This window comes from Branchiostoma floridae, chromosome 15, assembly GCF_000003815.2.
Source record: "Branchiostoma floridae strain S238N-H82 chromosome 15, Bfl_VNyyK, whole genome shotgun sequence".
Lineage (NCBI taxonomy): Eukaryota > Metazoa > Chordata > Leptocardii > Amphioxiformes > Branchiostomatidae > Branchiostoma > Branchiostoma floridae.
Window position 1 is genome coordinate 11238374 of NC_049993.1, and position 12842 is coordinate 11251215.

Genomic DNA, 12842 nt, shown 5'->3' on the forward strand with positions numbered 1-12842 from the left:
AAGAAACGAAAGGCATCACTTGGTCAGAAACCTGCTCTTCAACAATGGGCTGCATATGACGTATCAGACGAAGGCCAGGAGACAGCACTGAATGGCACAGAACAGGTCAGACCGCCACCACTCTTAAGAGCTTCACCATGATTCGGTATGTACAACAGCTTACATTTAACGTATTGTAGCCTTTGTGTTTGCCTTTATCGCGTTGATTTTGGTGTGGGGGAAGAAGTTTTTATAAGGAGATTTTACATGTTTTGATCCGTTTTAAATGCGAACAAATGCACGTAAACGGACCTGTCGTATAACCTGTGTTGAATCCGACTTGTATGACGCAGCATATCTCGTCTGTGCAGAAATGAGCTATAGGTTCACAAATCTTTCGATCAGGTGGCATATTTCTCTTCCCATCATTAGATGACTGGGCTATCCTACTAAATGTAGGTGTTCCTCGTTTTATGCAAAAGAACTGCAGATATCCAACTCAGAACTACAACTTTCAGCCACAAGGAAACGATGTGCCGTGACAGGGCACTGTTCTGGCACAGAGTTCTCGCACGAATGTACGGGGGCACGGCTGAGTCTGTGTTCTGTAGCCCCCTCTCCTCTCAGACTTACATCATAAGAAGCAACTGTCTGATTTATTCGTCTCTGCAAGCGTCCGTATTTATAAGCTACTTCTAATTTTTGGTCGGATACGTTGGGCGCACTACATTTCATAAGGATATCGATTCAATAAATCTTTGATTGACGCTCCCAGCACAAGACAAGTGCATTATTGCAGGACATTCTGATCCACTGCTTCATGTCCAGAAAAACGTATGAAAAATCATGATCATAAAATTCGACATAATACCGGCTCGGTAGACAGTGAACGACCTTTAGGACGTCCCATGTTGTAACGCCCTTGGGGCAACATTCATTATTGGGGGCCAATGCGCATTAGCCATGTCTTGTTTTGACACAAAATTGATTTTTGAAATACCGGTCTCCGAGAAGAACTGGCTGTCTGAAATAAGGTTTGTTATCGCCTTTATCACTACTGTTGTCTAACTGCTGACCGTAATCTGAGAGAAAGGATATTTGGGTGGAAGGAATCATCGCTACTGGTGTGGAACAGACCTCGAATTCACACACAACTGCACTCACAGTACTGGGCGAGCAAGTTCCAACATGAGAACGATGCCTGGGGTGTTTGGTACTGTAATCTCTTTCGTCGTAAAAGTCCATTGTTGTTGTATTTGTTTTTGACATGATTCGCCGCTTCCTGCAGCTGATTTTAAACCTGAAAACAAAATTCCTTCTCCACAAATCATTGACTTTGCCGACTTTACTACATATTGATCATTAATTGAATAAAACGTAACATTTATAACTCATCATGGCAAGTTATTATGCACGAAACTAAGGCCGACGGATGAGCCTAAAAGTGTCACAAAGGCAGTACGATTTTAGTACATGATTACACACTAGCTGTTCCCTTAAACAATTTTTTCTACCCAACAAAGAACCATGAGTAAGTTTTGCCTTTCGAGGAAAAAAGCTTGAAGGCTTATCCGAAGTGAAGGTAACACAAATTTCAACCATTCTTTGCTTAGAAAAGAGTAGTGTCCGTTGTTCATGGCCACTCGTCATACCAGATTAAGAAGTACATCTTTATGTTCACTTGTACAAATCTTGTTAACTGGCGATGATAACAAACTGTTCGCATTTTCCTGGGTAAATTACTTATTATCTATTTGTTGAAAATTCTTGTTGATGTTGAGGGATGCCAGACATTGCCACACTAACAAAACATGACATAACAACTCTATTCACACAGCGAATGATACTACTACATGTAGCTTCGACTTTCACAATATTATTCCTGTCTTTCCGCTGCAGCGTGCGGGTGTTGCTGGCCTTGGTACTGATAGCGGCTCTGCTGTGGGAGTCGGAAGCAAGGTTCTCATGGAGAAACCGCAACAGTTACTCACGGAGGTACCGTCGCACACGACCTATGTGTACGTATACAAACATTGGTACAACTTGTGCTACATCTTTGGATGATTAGTAAACGTTGTTTTCCGTTCGTAGATAAGTTATTTCGGCTATGGCCAGATCGGTCGGGCCTGTTTTGTGGGTCTTTAGTGGCCTTTTCTGCATTCGTGTCGATGGCCTCCGTATGTCAATACTGGCCATGGTAAAAGACCTATTCACACCATCAGTACAATGTTGGCTATGGCGTATCTATGTCTTTCTTGTCTTCTCGGAGAGAAACATCAATCCGCCTGACTCATCCCTTTGTTATAAAATATTATCTCCCACTGATTTCGATCTTTTACAGTATCACAAAGATGATCATCGTCCAGCAGTAGGTCTCTACTTTCCATAGTTGATATTCCAATCTAACATGTAATGTAATGTAAAATGTATCGGACTCTGGGGCAACCTGCAGATATGTCTGAGGAACACGTGTAGAATCACGAACTAACCACAAACCGTCGGTGGACGTTATAAACTTCCTGATACGTTTGATCAACTCCTGACGTAACGTATCTGCAAAATCACGTGTTAATAATATCACGTGTCTGTAACTCTCGCGAGTTTACGATCTGAACTGATTGGCCATCAGTATTGATCCTGAAGAAGGCGACAGTGGTCGTTGAAAATTTGTTCCGTGTGTACTTTTGTGTTGGAAGAAAGTTTAGCATTGTACTATAAACCATGCTGTTTGGACTGTGTTCTGTAGCGGTGTGCTCCAACCATCCCTCTGGGTGGAGTCCGGGTGTCGTCAGTGGAATCGGCTGTAGCTACCCGTATCATGAGGGAGAGACCTGCGGGTTCACCTGTCGGGACGGGTACAGGCAGACTTCAGGTGACACCAGCAGGACCTGTAGCGGTGGCTCCTGGTCCGGACAACCCCTGGTCTGCGAGTACAGTACGTTTTACCATGGATTCCTGTTGCTTTAGTTTAAATAAGCACATGCGCGTTTAATCACATATCAAGCAGTGACAACTATAAGAATAAATCATCCATTTGCAATTAACGTTTCTATCCTGACTTCAATCTTTTCAATGATTGCTAGACGCTAATGCTGAATTCGAAGTGACCCAATAGATCGAATGTATGAATAGAGGAGCTATAGGGAAAGAAAGAAGTAGAATTTCGTACATAGATGGCTGGATCAAGGAGGCTAAGAGATTATATATTAGGTTCATTGTTGCAACGCTACAGGATACGTATATTTATCGGTAACAGGTCGTTTCGCCACAATGTCAGTTCGCCAACGTCATTTCGCCACAAGGTAAGTCGTGTCGCAACAAGGCTCAAGTCGTTTCGCAACAAAGCACACGCCACAGTTGAATTATCTCTAAGAAGCGAGAAGAAGCTGAACTTTTGTGTTAGACTAGATTTGTGACACTTTTATGTATGTATATATCCTGATTTGTTGTGACCTGTACTTAGCCCGGTTGGGCAAAATTGTACAATAAAGGTCTTCATTCATTCATTCTAAATGGCCTAATAGCATTTGGAAATCTTATCCCTAACATTACTTTATCTACGATATGTTCTTTTCCAGCCGGATGTGCCCGACATCCACCGTATAGTAGGTTTTCTTGGCGGAAAGGATGTTTCTATCCTTACGAGAGCGGAGAGAACTGCACCTACGAGTGTAGGGATGGATACACGGCAGTGTCCGGAGACTCTGTCCTCACCTGTAGGGACGGAGCCTGGTCTGGGACAATGCTGACCTGCAACTACAGTAAGTCACGTTCTTAAAGGGGCATTCCACTCCAAAAGCGAGTGTTATTTTCTGATAGATAATATTTGTCGAGGTACAAATCCACCCGATTTTGGCTAGATTACCTCACCGAGTCATCTGTCTTTTCGGCAATAATCCTTTTCTAGATCCAAGTACGCCCATACAGATCCACTTCTAATGTACTGTGCCGTATATGATTATGCTTGAATAGCCAACTTCCGTCACACTTTCTCGCTAACGGTAGTCGAGATAAGCAGTGAATGCTAGGACAAGGTCACAGGTTGTTTCGCAACAATGTCAGTTCGCAACCGTCAGTTCGCATCAAGGCAAGTCTTCGCAACATTTACAAATTACAAGTCTTTTCGCAACAAGGTACAAGTCGTTTTGCAACATTTGAATGTTATTAATTTTGATAGCCTTGTAGTATTAGAAATCGTTTACGTATTCCTAACATAATTATACTCCTACCTGTGCACGTATGAAACTGTACCGCCCGGCGCATGAAAATCATCGGACTGTCAGGTCCATGCGGCGCCATGTTCCTCTGCCGCCGGGGTTGTCTTTTGCACCCGGTAAAAGTTTTACGCGAAAGGAGTATAATTATGTTAGGAATACGATTTCTAATACTATTAGGCTATCAAAATTAATAACACTCAAATGATGCGAAACGACTTGTACCTTGTTACGAAAAGACTTGCCTTGTTGCGAACTGACGGTTGCGAACAGACATTGTTGCGAAACAACCTGTTACCCTAGGACAATGGACACACGTGTAAACCAACTCGATGATCTCACTAAGATATAGGTTGACTCGGGCATTCTTTCTCACGCAGCTGGATGTGATCACTTACCGTACACTAGGGGCACCAGTAAATCGGGATGCTGGTATCCTTACGTGAACGGAGAGAGCTGCACCTACACCTGCAGGAATGGTTTCTCTAGAGTGTCCGGAGACCCCAGTATCACCTGTCAGAACGGTACCTGGTCCGGGGCTCCGCTGACCTGCATGTACAGTAAGTACCTTGATGCCATGCCGCTGTAAAACATCTACATTTGCTATGTCATACGTACCACGGTTAGTTACCGAATGGAACAAGCTTGATGTCACCGTTCTTAACATAGGGGCTGTGTCGTCACATCGGTCCGATTTATCGCCTTTCAAACAGATTCTTGTGATATCTGTTGTTGACAGATACAGAAGTCACTTTGTATCCGATAACCTCTGTACCTGGTCTGCTGAGTGTAAGTGCGCCTCCTGCTAGGATTAAATGGCTCGGTAGTCGGTACTCGATTGATTATGTCGACGTTCATCAGTATCTTAATCTGTACCCATTGTATTTTATGTTGGGGCGAGATCTAGCAAAAGTGCTACCACCTGCACATGTTCTCTCATCCATTCCACTTGTGCGGTGAATTTCAATAAACAAATAAACAAATACTGCACTGCACTGCTGCATATAAACAACGCCTCAAGAAGAAGCAATGGGAATAAGGTGAAGGAATAATAGGAGGACACCATGCCACTGCATGCATGGTACGGTAAACCGACTTGATGATCTTACTAAGGACAAGGGCATTATATATGGTCTTGCTTAGATATATATTGACACGGGCATTCGTTCTCATGCAGCCGGGTGCAAACGACCACCGTCCACTGAAGGTACTTCGCGGACAGGATGCAGGTGGCCTTTCGAGACCGGAGAGAATTGTACCTATACCTGCAGGAATGGTTACTCTAGAGTGTCCGGAGACCCCAGCATCACCTGTAGGGACCGAGCATGGACCGGGACTCCGCTGACCTGCGAGATCAGTAAGTACTGTACCGTACTTCGTTCTAATATGAAGTTGTTGTTGGCATCCGTCTGTCTCAGGAGACAATGGTAGGCAGACAGTTACTCGCCGTCGTGGGTTAGGCGACTCGTCTGCCTGGCCTGCACGTGACTTTTTAAGGTCAAGGTGGGGTGTGCACTTCCTTCTCCACCCTCTCGTCTACTGGCGCACTAAGTCCTACAGGGCCAAGAACTGCATGCCACGCACGTGTAAGACGGCCCCAGCAGATGTAGATTTGTTGTTTGGAGTTTCCGTCTCCAAGGAGGACTTTGGACCAATGATGCAAGGGGTTCCCCCTACCCCTGACTCGTGTATAGCGTGTGCGTCATGCCCCTAAGGCCTGCCACTGCCAATAACCTAATATGTACTGCCGCATATAAACTACTCCCCATGAAAGAGCGATGAAGATGAGGGGAAGGAATAATAGGACAAAGAACACACATGCATATGCATAGTAAACCGACCTGATGATGTTACTTAGATATATCTTTTCATTCAAGGGAGTTTTGATATATTTACTCGGTCACTCATGCAGCTGGATGTGAGCGGCCACCGTCCACTAGTGGAAGCTGGGGCCGGGGATGCAGGTGGCCTTACGAGAACGGAGAGAACTGCACCTATACCTGCTGGAGTGGACACTCCAGAGTGTCCGGAGACTCCACCATCACCTGTGTGAACCGTACCTGGTCTGGAACCCCGCTGCAGTGCCGACGTACCTGTACGTACTGCCACAATAATCCTGGCATTATAGCAACCTCGGCGAAATATTGGTAGGAGGTGATCTGAATGCACGAGTAGGAACTCTGCCCGACTATATTACAGATGACACCCCTATAGACTCTCAAACCCTTCCCGTAAATTACGACTTCGACCATCCCCTCCCTAGGGCCAATATGGACGAAGGGCCTGTTAATGTTTTTGGAAAAAATCTGATTGACTTATGTATAAATAGTAAAGTAAGAATTTTAAATGGGAGAACCCCAGGGGACATGTTTGGAAAACCGACATGCCACCAGCCAAAAGGTTTTAGCTTAGTAGATTATGTGTTAGGCAGTGAAAATATTCTTCTTCGCAAAACTACGTTTTTCCATGTTCATGAGTTAACTCCATACTCGGACCATTGCAAGCTCTCATTAATATTGCAATCTAACTCGAAACCACCTCTTAAAAAAGAAACAAGTTTACCCTCCCGACCACACTACAAGTTCATCTGGGACAACGATTCCAAAGAAAAATTTTCCGACACGCTAAATTCCTCGGAATTTACCTCTAGTATTAGCTTGTTTATGACCAAAAACTACGAAAAGACTCCACAATCACTAGACATGGCATTGAATGATTTTGTAAATCCCCTACAAAAAAGCAGGTCAAAAGTGCTTATCCCTACGTTGCTCGAAAAAACAACGAGGGAAATGTAAAAATCAACAAGACAGGAAGAAATGGTTCAACAAGACATGTGCGTCCGCCAGACGTGAGCTGCATAACTTAGCCAAGCTGTTATCAAACAATCCACGCGACCCATTTATTAGAGGCTCTTACTTCGTCAAGAAAAAGCAGTATACAAGACTTATACGAAAAACTAAAAAAGATTATAAAGATGGTATTTTCAAACAACTCAGCTCCTTCTCTAGTGACAAGCCCGCAGCCTTCTGGACACTTTTGAAAAACTACAAATCAAATGACACAACTTCAACTCAGGGGACAATTCCCGACGAATCTCTCCATTCACATTTCAAAAGCCTGTATGGAGAGAATGCTCGACTCAATGCCCCAGAACCCCCTAGCACTAGTGGTTTCGAAACTCATATCAAAGGTAAATTATTAGAGCTAGAAGACGCGATAGTAAACAATGACTTAGACTTGCCGATACAGAGGAACGAAATAAAGCTAGCGATCTCAAACCTCAAGAACGGTAAAGCCTCGGGCAGAGACTTGGTTCTCAATGAAATGCTCAAATGCTCCCCTCACATCCTCATTGAGCCACTTACCAAATTATTCAACTTGTTCCTGTCGTCTGGTTATTTTCCCCAGGAGTGGTGTAATAGCCACATTGTCGCCCTACATAAGGGCGGGGCAAAAGATGACCCCAATAACTATAGAGGGATATCAGTAACCAGCTGTTTGGCCAAGCTATTTACATCTATTCTAAACTCTCGCCTCACCACTTTCCTAGATGAAAATAAACTTATATCTCCCAATCAAGCTGGCTTTAGAAGCAAATTCAGAACGAGCGATAACCTGTTCGTTATTGATACACTTTTAAGCAAATATCTTACAGATAATAAACGTCTTTATTCGTGTTTTGTTGACTTTAAAAAAGCCTTCGATTTGGAGAGAGGGTCTCCGTTATAAATTGTTAGAGTCAGGAGTGGGCGGTAATTTCTATAAGCTTATTAAATGTATGTACTCAAAACCCCTGACATGCGTCAAAACATCGTCTGGTTTAACGCCATCATTTGCAACCGAGAAGGGTGTCAGGCAAGGCTGTAACCTTAGCCCTACACTCTTTAACCTTTTCATAAACGACCTTGTACATGTACTTGATAATACTGAATGCTCACCACCCTCCCTACATAACCTGTTTGTATCATGCCTCTTATACGCAGATGATGTTGTTATTTTTTCTGAGTCCGATAAAGGACTTCAAATTGCCCTGAATAGATTGAGCGACTTTTGTACGAAATGGAAATTACAAGTCAATTTAAAGAAAACAAAAGTCATTATCTTCAACAAATCTGGCCGATCATTCCCAAAACAAACATTCTCTTTTGGGCAAGACACAGTTGACATAGTCCAGTCCTACTGCTACTTGGGCTTGAATATTACTGCATCAGGCAGTTTCTCTCTTGCACAAAAACAGCTCTCACTCAGAGCACGAAAGGCCATGTTCAGTCTCAAATCGCTACTCCGTTCGTCTGTCTCTCCGAAGTGCCTACTAAGAATATTCGACACTTGTATTAAACCAATACTTCTGTATGGATGCGAAATCTGGGGTAAAGACCCTATAAATGACACCTCACCTATTGAAAATTCCCATAACCGCTTCTGCAAGAATGTACTTGGTGTGCACAGGAACAGTAGTAATGTAGCAGCCAGAGCAGAACTAGGAAGGTTCCCACTAGATTTAGATATATCCCTGCGCACTGTAAAATTCTGGACACACTTAACACAACTAGACTCCGATACACACCCGCTGCAAGTTGATGCTCTCCGATTACAACATGCATCTCTGACAAATAGTCGTCGACGGACATTATTACAGCGAGTTAAGGAGATCTTCGATCACTGTGGCTACTCATACTTATTATATGGTGATAGCACTAACTATGATCCTCAACATATATGCAATCTATTAAGGACAAGGTTTTCAGATATGTATATTCAAACTTTCTTCCATAATCTGTCTGCCGATACTGGCAAGCTTAGATTTTACAGAAAATTTAAAACCGAATATTGTATAGAGAAATATCTCGAACTTTGTGACTCTGAGCAGCGTTCAGCTACCAGTAAGATTAGAATTAGTGCCCACCCCCTGGAAATAGAAAAGGGGAGATATATGAAGCTACCTGTGTCCGAGAGGATTTGTAAATATTGCCCCTCAAATGCTGTGGAAGACGAGAGTCATTTTATCACTAATTGTTCTTTTTATGATGATATAAGAAACCAACTATTTATGAGTGTATCCAAAATACACGCTTACTTTCCAACTATTCCTGACAATGAAAAATCAATCCTACTATTAAAATCAAAGAACCCACACATTATAAAAGAAGTGGGTAAATTCGTCTTCCACTGCCTAAAGAGAAGAAGTCTAACCCAACAAAACCAGTATAATGTACACTAGCATAGCATAGTCATAGAATGTAGTTCCTAGCACCTTTGTATTTTTGCTTATTCTACATGTTGTTTGTACCTGCAATTAGCCCTCGGGCAAGAACTTGCAATAAACATATCTATTGTTATTATACACTATAATAGTTTTGACGTCATCTCAGAATAACGTCTGCGTGCGTACCATTAAGATCTCCGCTGTTGTTTGTTACCTTCTCAATAAGGATATGTACAGATCAAAAGATTTGATATTCGAAGGTCTCTTATATGCTCTTAAAGCAGTAAAACAGTTTAAGATAAATGTATGTTTATGTTATAACGCTATTATTTCCAAAACTTTTCTTGAAGCCGGTTGTAGCCGCTCTCCACCTCGTCGCTATGGCTCCTGGGGACCCCGGGACTGCGGCTGGCCGTACGAGGAAGGGGAGACGTGCAGGTTCGAGTGCCGGTATGGGCATGAGCAGCGGTCCGGGAACACAACCACCACCTGCACCGGCATGGAGTGGACTGGAGACCCGCTGTTCTGCACCAGGAGCTCCAGTAAGGACTCTTCTTACATCTGATCTAAAGTATCTTTCCTCCGGATCCATTTCTTGAAATTGTCGTAAGAGGAACGAAAACCTGTTAGTAGCTATTTCGACGCCCGTGCCATCTCTACATTATCTATCAGAAATAGATAAAACCAAGATCATCCTTTGTCCTTAACGTGACAAATGGCAAAACCAATCACAAATTGTTTTGTTTTGTTTTATTTATTTTACCAGGGGTAACATATAGCCTTTTCTAGGCACTTTCCAAAGTGCATACATATCAAATGAAATAAGAAGTAACATAACATGAGAAAATTAGCTTTGACGTATGCCCATCAATACAAATCATAGCAACTTAGGAATAACCAATACATAATATCATTCTACGATACAAGTAAATCAAAATTGCAATGTTAACATAATATGACCGAAAACAAAAGTAGAATGAAATGAGAAGGGAAATGAATTTGCATATCAATGTGAAATAAAAAGACTTAATGGATAACAGTTCAAACAATATTATGATGTTCCCTTGAGTACTTTGTTTTAAAAGTACTGGTTGATGTAGCTGCTATATGTGAGGGTAAGGAATTACATAGAATTGCGCCAGAACCAACAAAATGTTATCGAACTTGCAAATGGGTTAAAACGATTGTCTTATAGTTGTCTTATCATTGATGTACTGATTGATGTGTTCTCAGACTGGTGGTATGGGCGTTAAGACGTCAACCCGACCGTGAGGCTTGGGCCCAGCAACGTCACTACGTCATGACGCCAGCTCACATCCTTTTGTTATGTTTTGAATACTTGGATTAGATGTTAGAGCATAATCATAATTAAGAGCTCGACAAGAGATAAATCTGTATGGATTGAATTGTGTCTAAATCAGTTTCATCCATTCAATGGATGATTATAAACAAAGCGTTCTCGCGCTTCTAGTAGCATAGAGACATATTTTATCGGCGATTATTTTATTTTCAACTTAACCCTTTTCAAACAATTTGCTGTCAATGTCTCGTAAATATGGTGAAAATGGGCCGAAGATTGTGTGTTGTGATTATTTCCTTCCAGATTGTTATTCTCCTATTTCTTTTTATGGCTCTAGTTCGCTCAGAATAATATACAAATACACATCATAGTCATTGAGCAATATTTTTTTTTACTTTCTTTCTTTCTTCTTTATTCATTAAAATCAACCTTACAGAGATTAATTCTTAGCAGAAGCATCTCTGAATGCCGTTGATCTTTACAATGTGACTCAGAGTAAATACTTACAACGACTAGACAACATGTACAGTACGCATGACATACACAGTACATTGATTTGTTGTACAGTCTGATTGTATAGTGTAGGAATGAGTTGCGCAGTCTGGAGGTCCTTGCTTTTGGGACCGAAATACTACATGAGCTTCGAAGTGACCTCCCAGTGACCTCTGACCTGACCGGAGGGACCATGTCATGTAGCGGGTGATCCGGGTTCATCATTTGCTTGAGTAGCTTAATGGCAGCGAGTTCACGTCTCTCCTTGAGTGTGGGCAAATCCGGAACACTTCTCCTGCCACCCAGAGAGATGATCTTTAGTGCTCTCCTTTGCACTTTCTCGATTAACTGTTCTTGTTGTTTGGTGCAACCAACTAAGAGAACATGGCCATACTCAAGTACGGGCCTGACCAGGGCCGTATACACCTGTACAAGGTCGGACACCGACATGCCTTGTTTGGTTAGGACACGTAGGTAGTAAAGTCTGCGTGAGCCCTTGGTCACCATCGACGTAACCTGGTCGTTGAGGGTTAGACCTCTGTCAAGGATGAATCCTAGACCTTTAGCTGACTCCACGACGGGTACTGCTTCCCCCCCTAGAATCAGAGTAGGTGGCGTGGCATATTGGTGGTAAGAATCGTTCACGATACGAACTAAAACACTGTTTACAACAAAATTACAGCAGATCAATTACATGTACAGCACTGTGTGAGTGACTATATATCCCGCCTTATTCAACTGGTATGCAGGCTGGGATCAACACCTGTGGCATATCAGGACGATTTCATGAAGTTATACAACGGCAGAAAAAAAATCGAGATTGATATTATCCAGGTATTTAGGAAGATTGTAAGTTGTTTTCCATGGTCCATCAAAGTTCCATTTAATGCGGCATTCCCTACTAGTACTTCTTTCCGCTCAACGAAAACAAGTCATTTGTAACAACCCTGGTAATCGATACCTTCTCTCTGTATGGCAAGGGCGCCACTATTATATAAGGCCATGTTGATTTGATTATATGGATGACATCCTCTGGGAACTCCAAAACTGATGCGAGCGAGCGAATAAATAAAAAGTTTGGCCAAAAAAAAGGTATGAAATCAAAGTGGCCAGGAAGGTTGAACATAGGACTAAACACACACAGTATGGTATACCAACAGGTGTAGGGACCAGTACATTATACGGGTGCAAGACAAAAAACGGACCTGGAAAAAATCAGAGGAACAGGTTTCGCCAATTAGAAAATGGACACTCTATGTCGGCAGGCATTTGGGGTCTTACCGGGGGCCAACAAGAGGAAGTCAAGTAGAACTTATAGTCAATTGTACCAAGTTTTTACAGTCAAAGGTACAGAGATGGGATTTTTAAATGCCAGTGGGAGTCCAATAATCCACCAAACAGATTCCTTTGTAGCAAAACTGACCAATTACTATTGTTTTGAGTATTGCCAATTCTCATGTTTCCACAGACAATCAGGTCCAGGTTCAGATCCGGACCTGAAATGATCCTCTGGACCTGAACGGGACCTGAATTTTCTGTACTGGTACCTCCCCCTACCAACAGTAGATTTTTTTCTTTCTGCCCTTTCACATCTTATTCTTTGACTTAAGATTTATTTTGGCATTCTATAGCATTAGACTATGATTAGTTA

The 12842-nt window shown here is 42.4% G+C and overlaps 1 protein-coding gene across 1 annotated transcript; it reads left to right on the top strand.

The window, feature by feature from the left end:
• Positions 1-1860: 1860 nt before the first annotated feature.
• LOC118431925 (complement factor H-like) lies at positions 1861-10881 on the top strand. The gene is made up of 8 exons (XM_035843368.1): positions 1861-1997; positions 2726-2914; positions 3558-3740; positions 4574-4753; positions 5371-5550; positions 6106-6288; positions 9750-9941; positions 10633-10881. Exons 1-8 carry the CDS (start codon positions 1994-1996, stop codon positions 10650-10652), a joined length of 1131 nt encoding a protein of 376 aa, XP_035699261.1. The 5' UTR covers positions 1861-1993; the 3' UTR covers positions 10653-10881.
• Positions 10882-12842: the final 1961 nt, after the last annotated feature.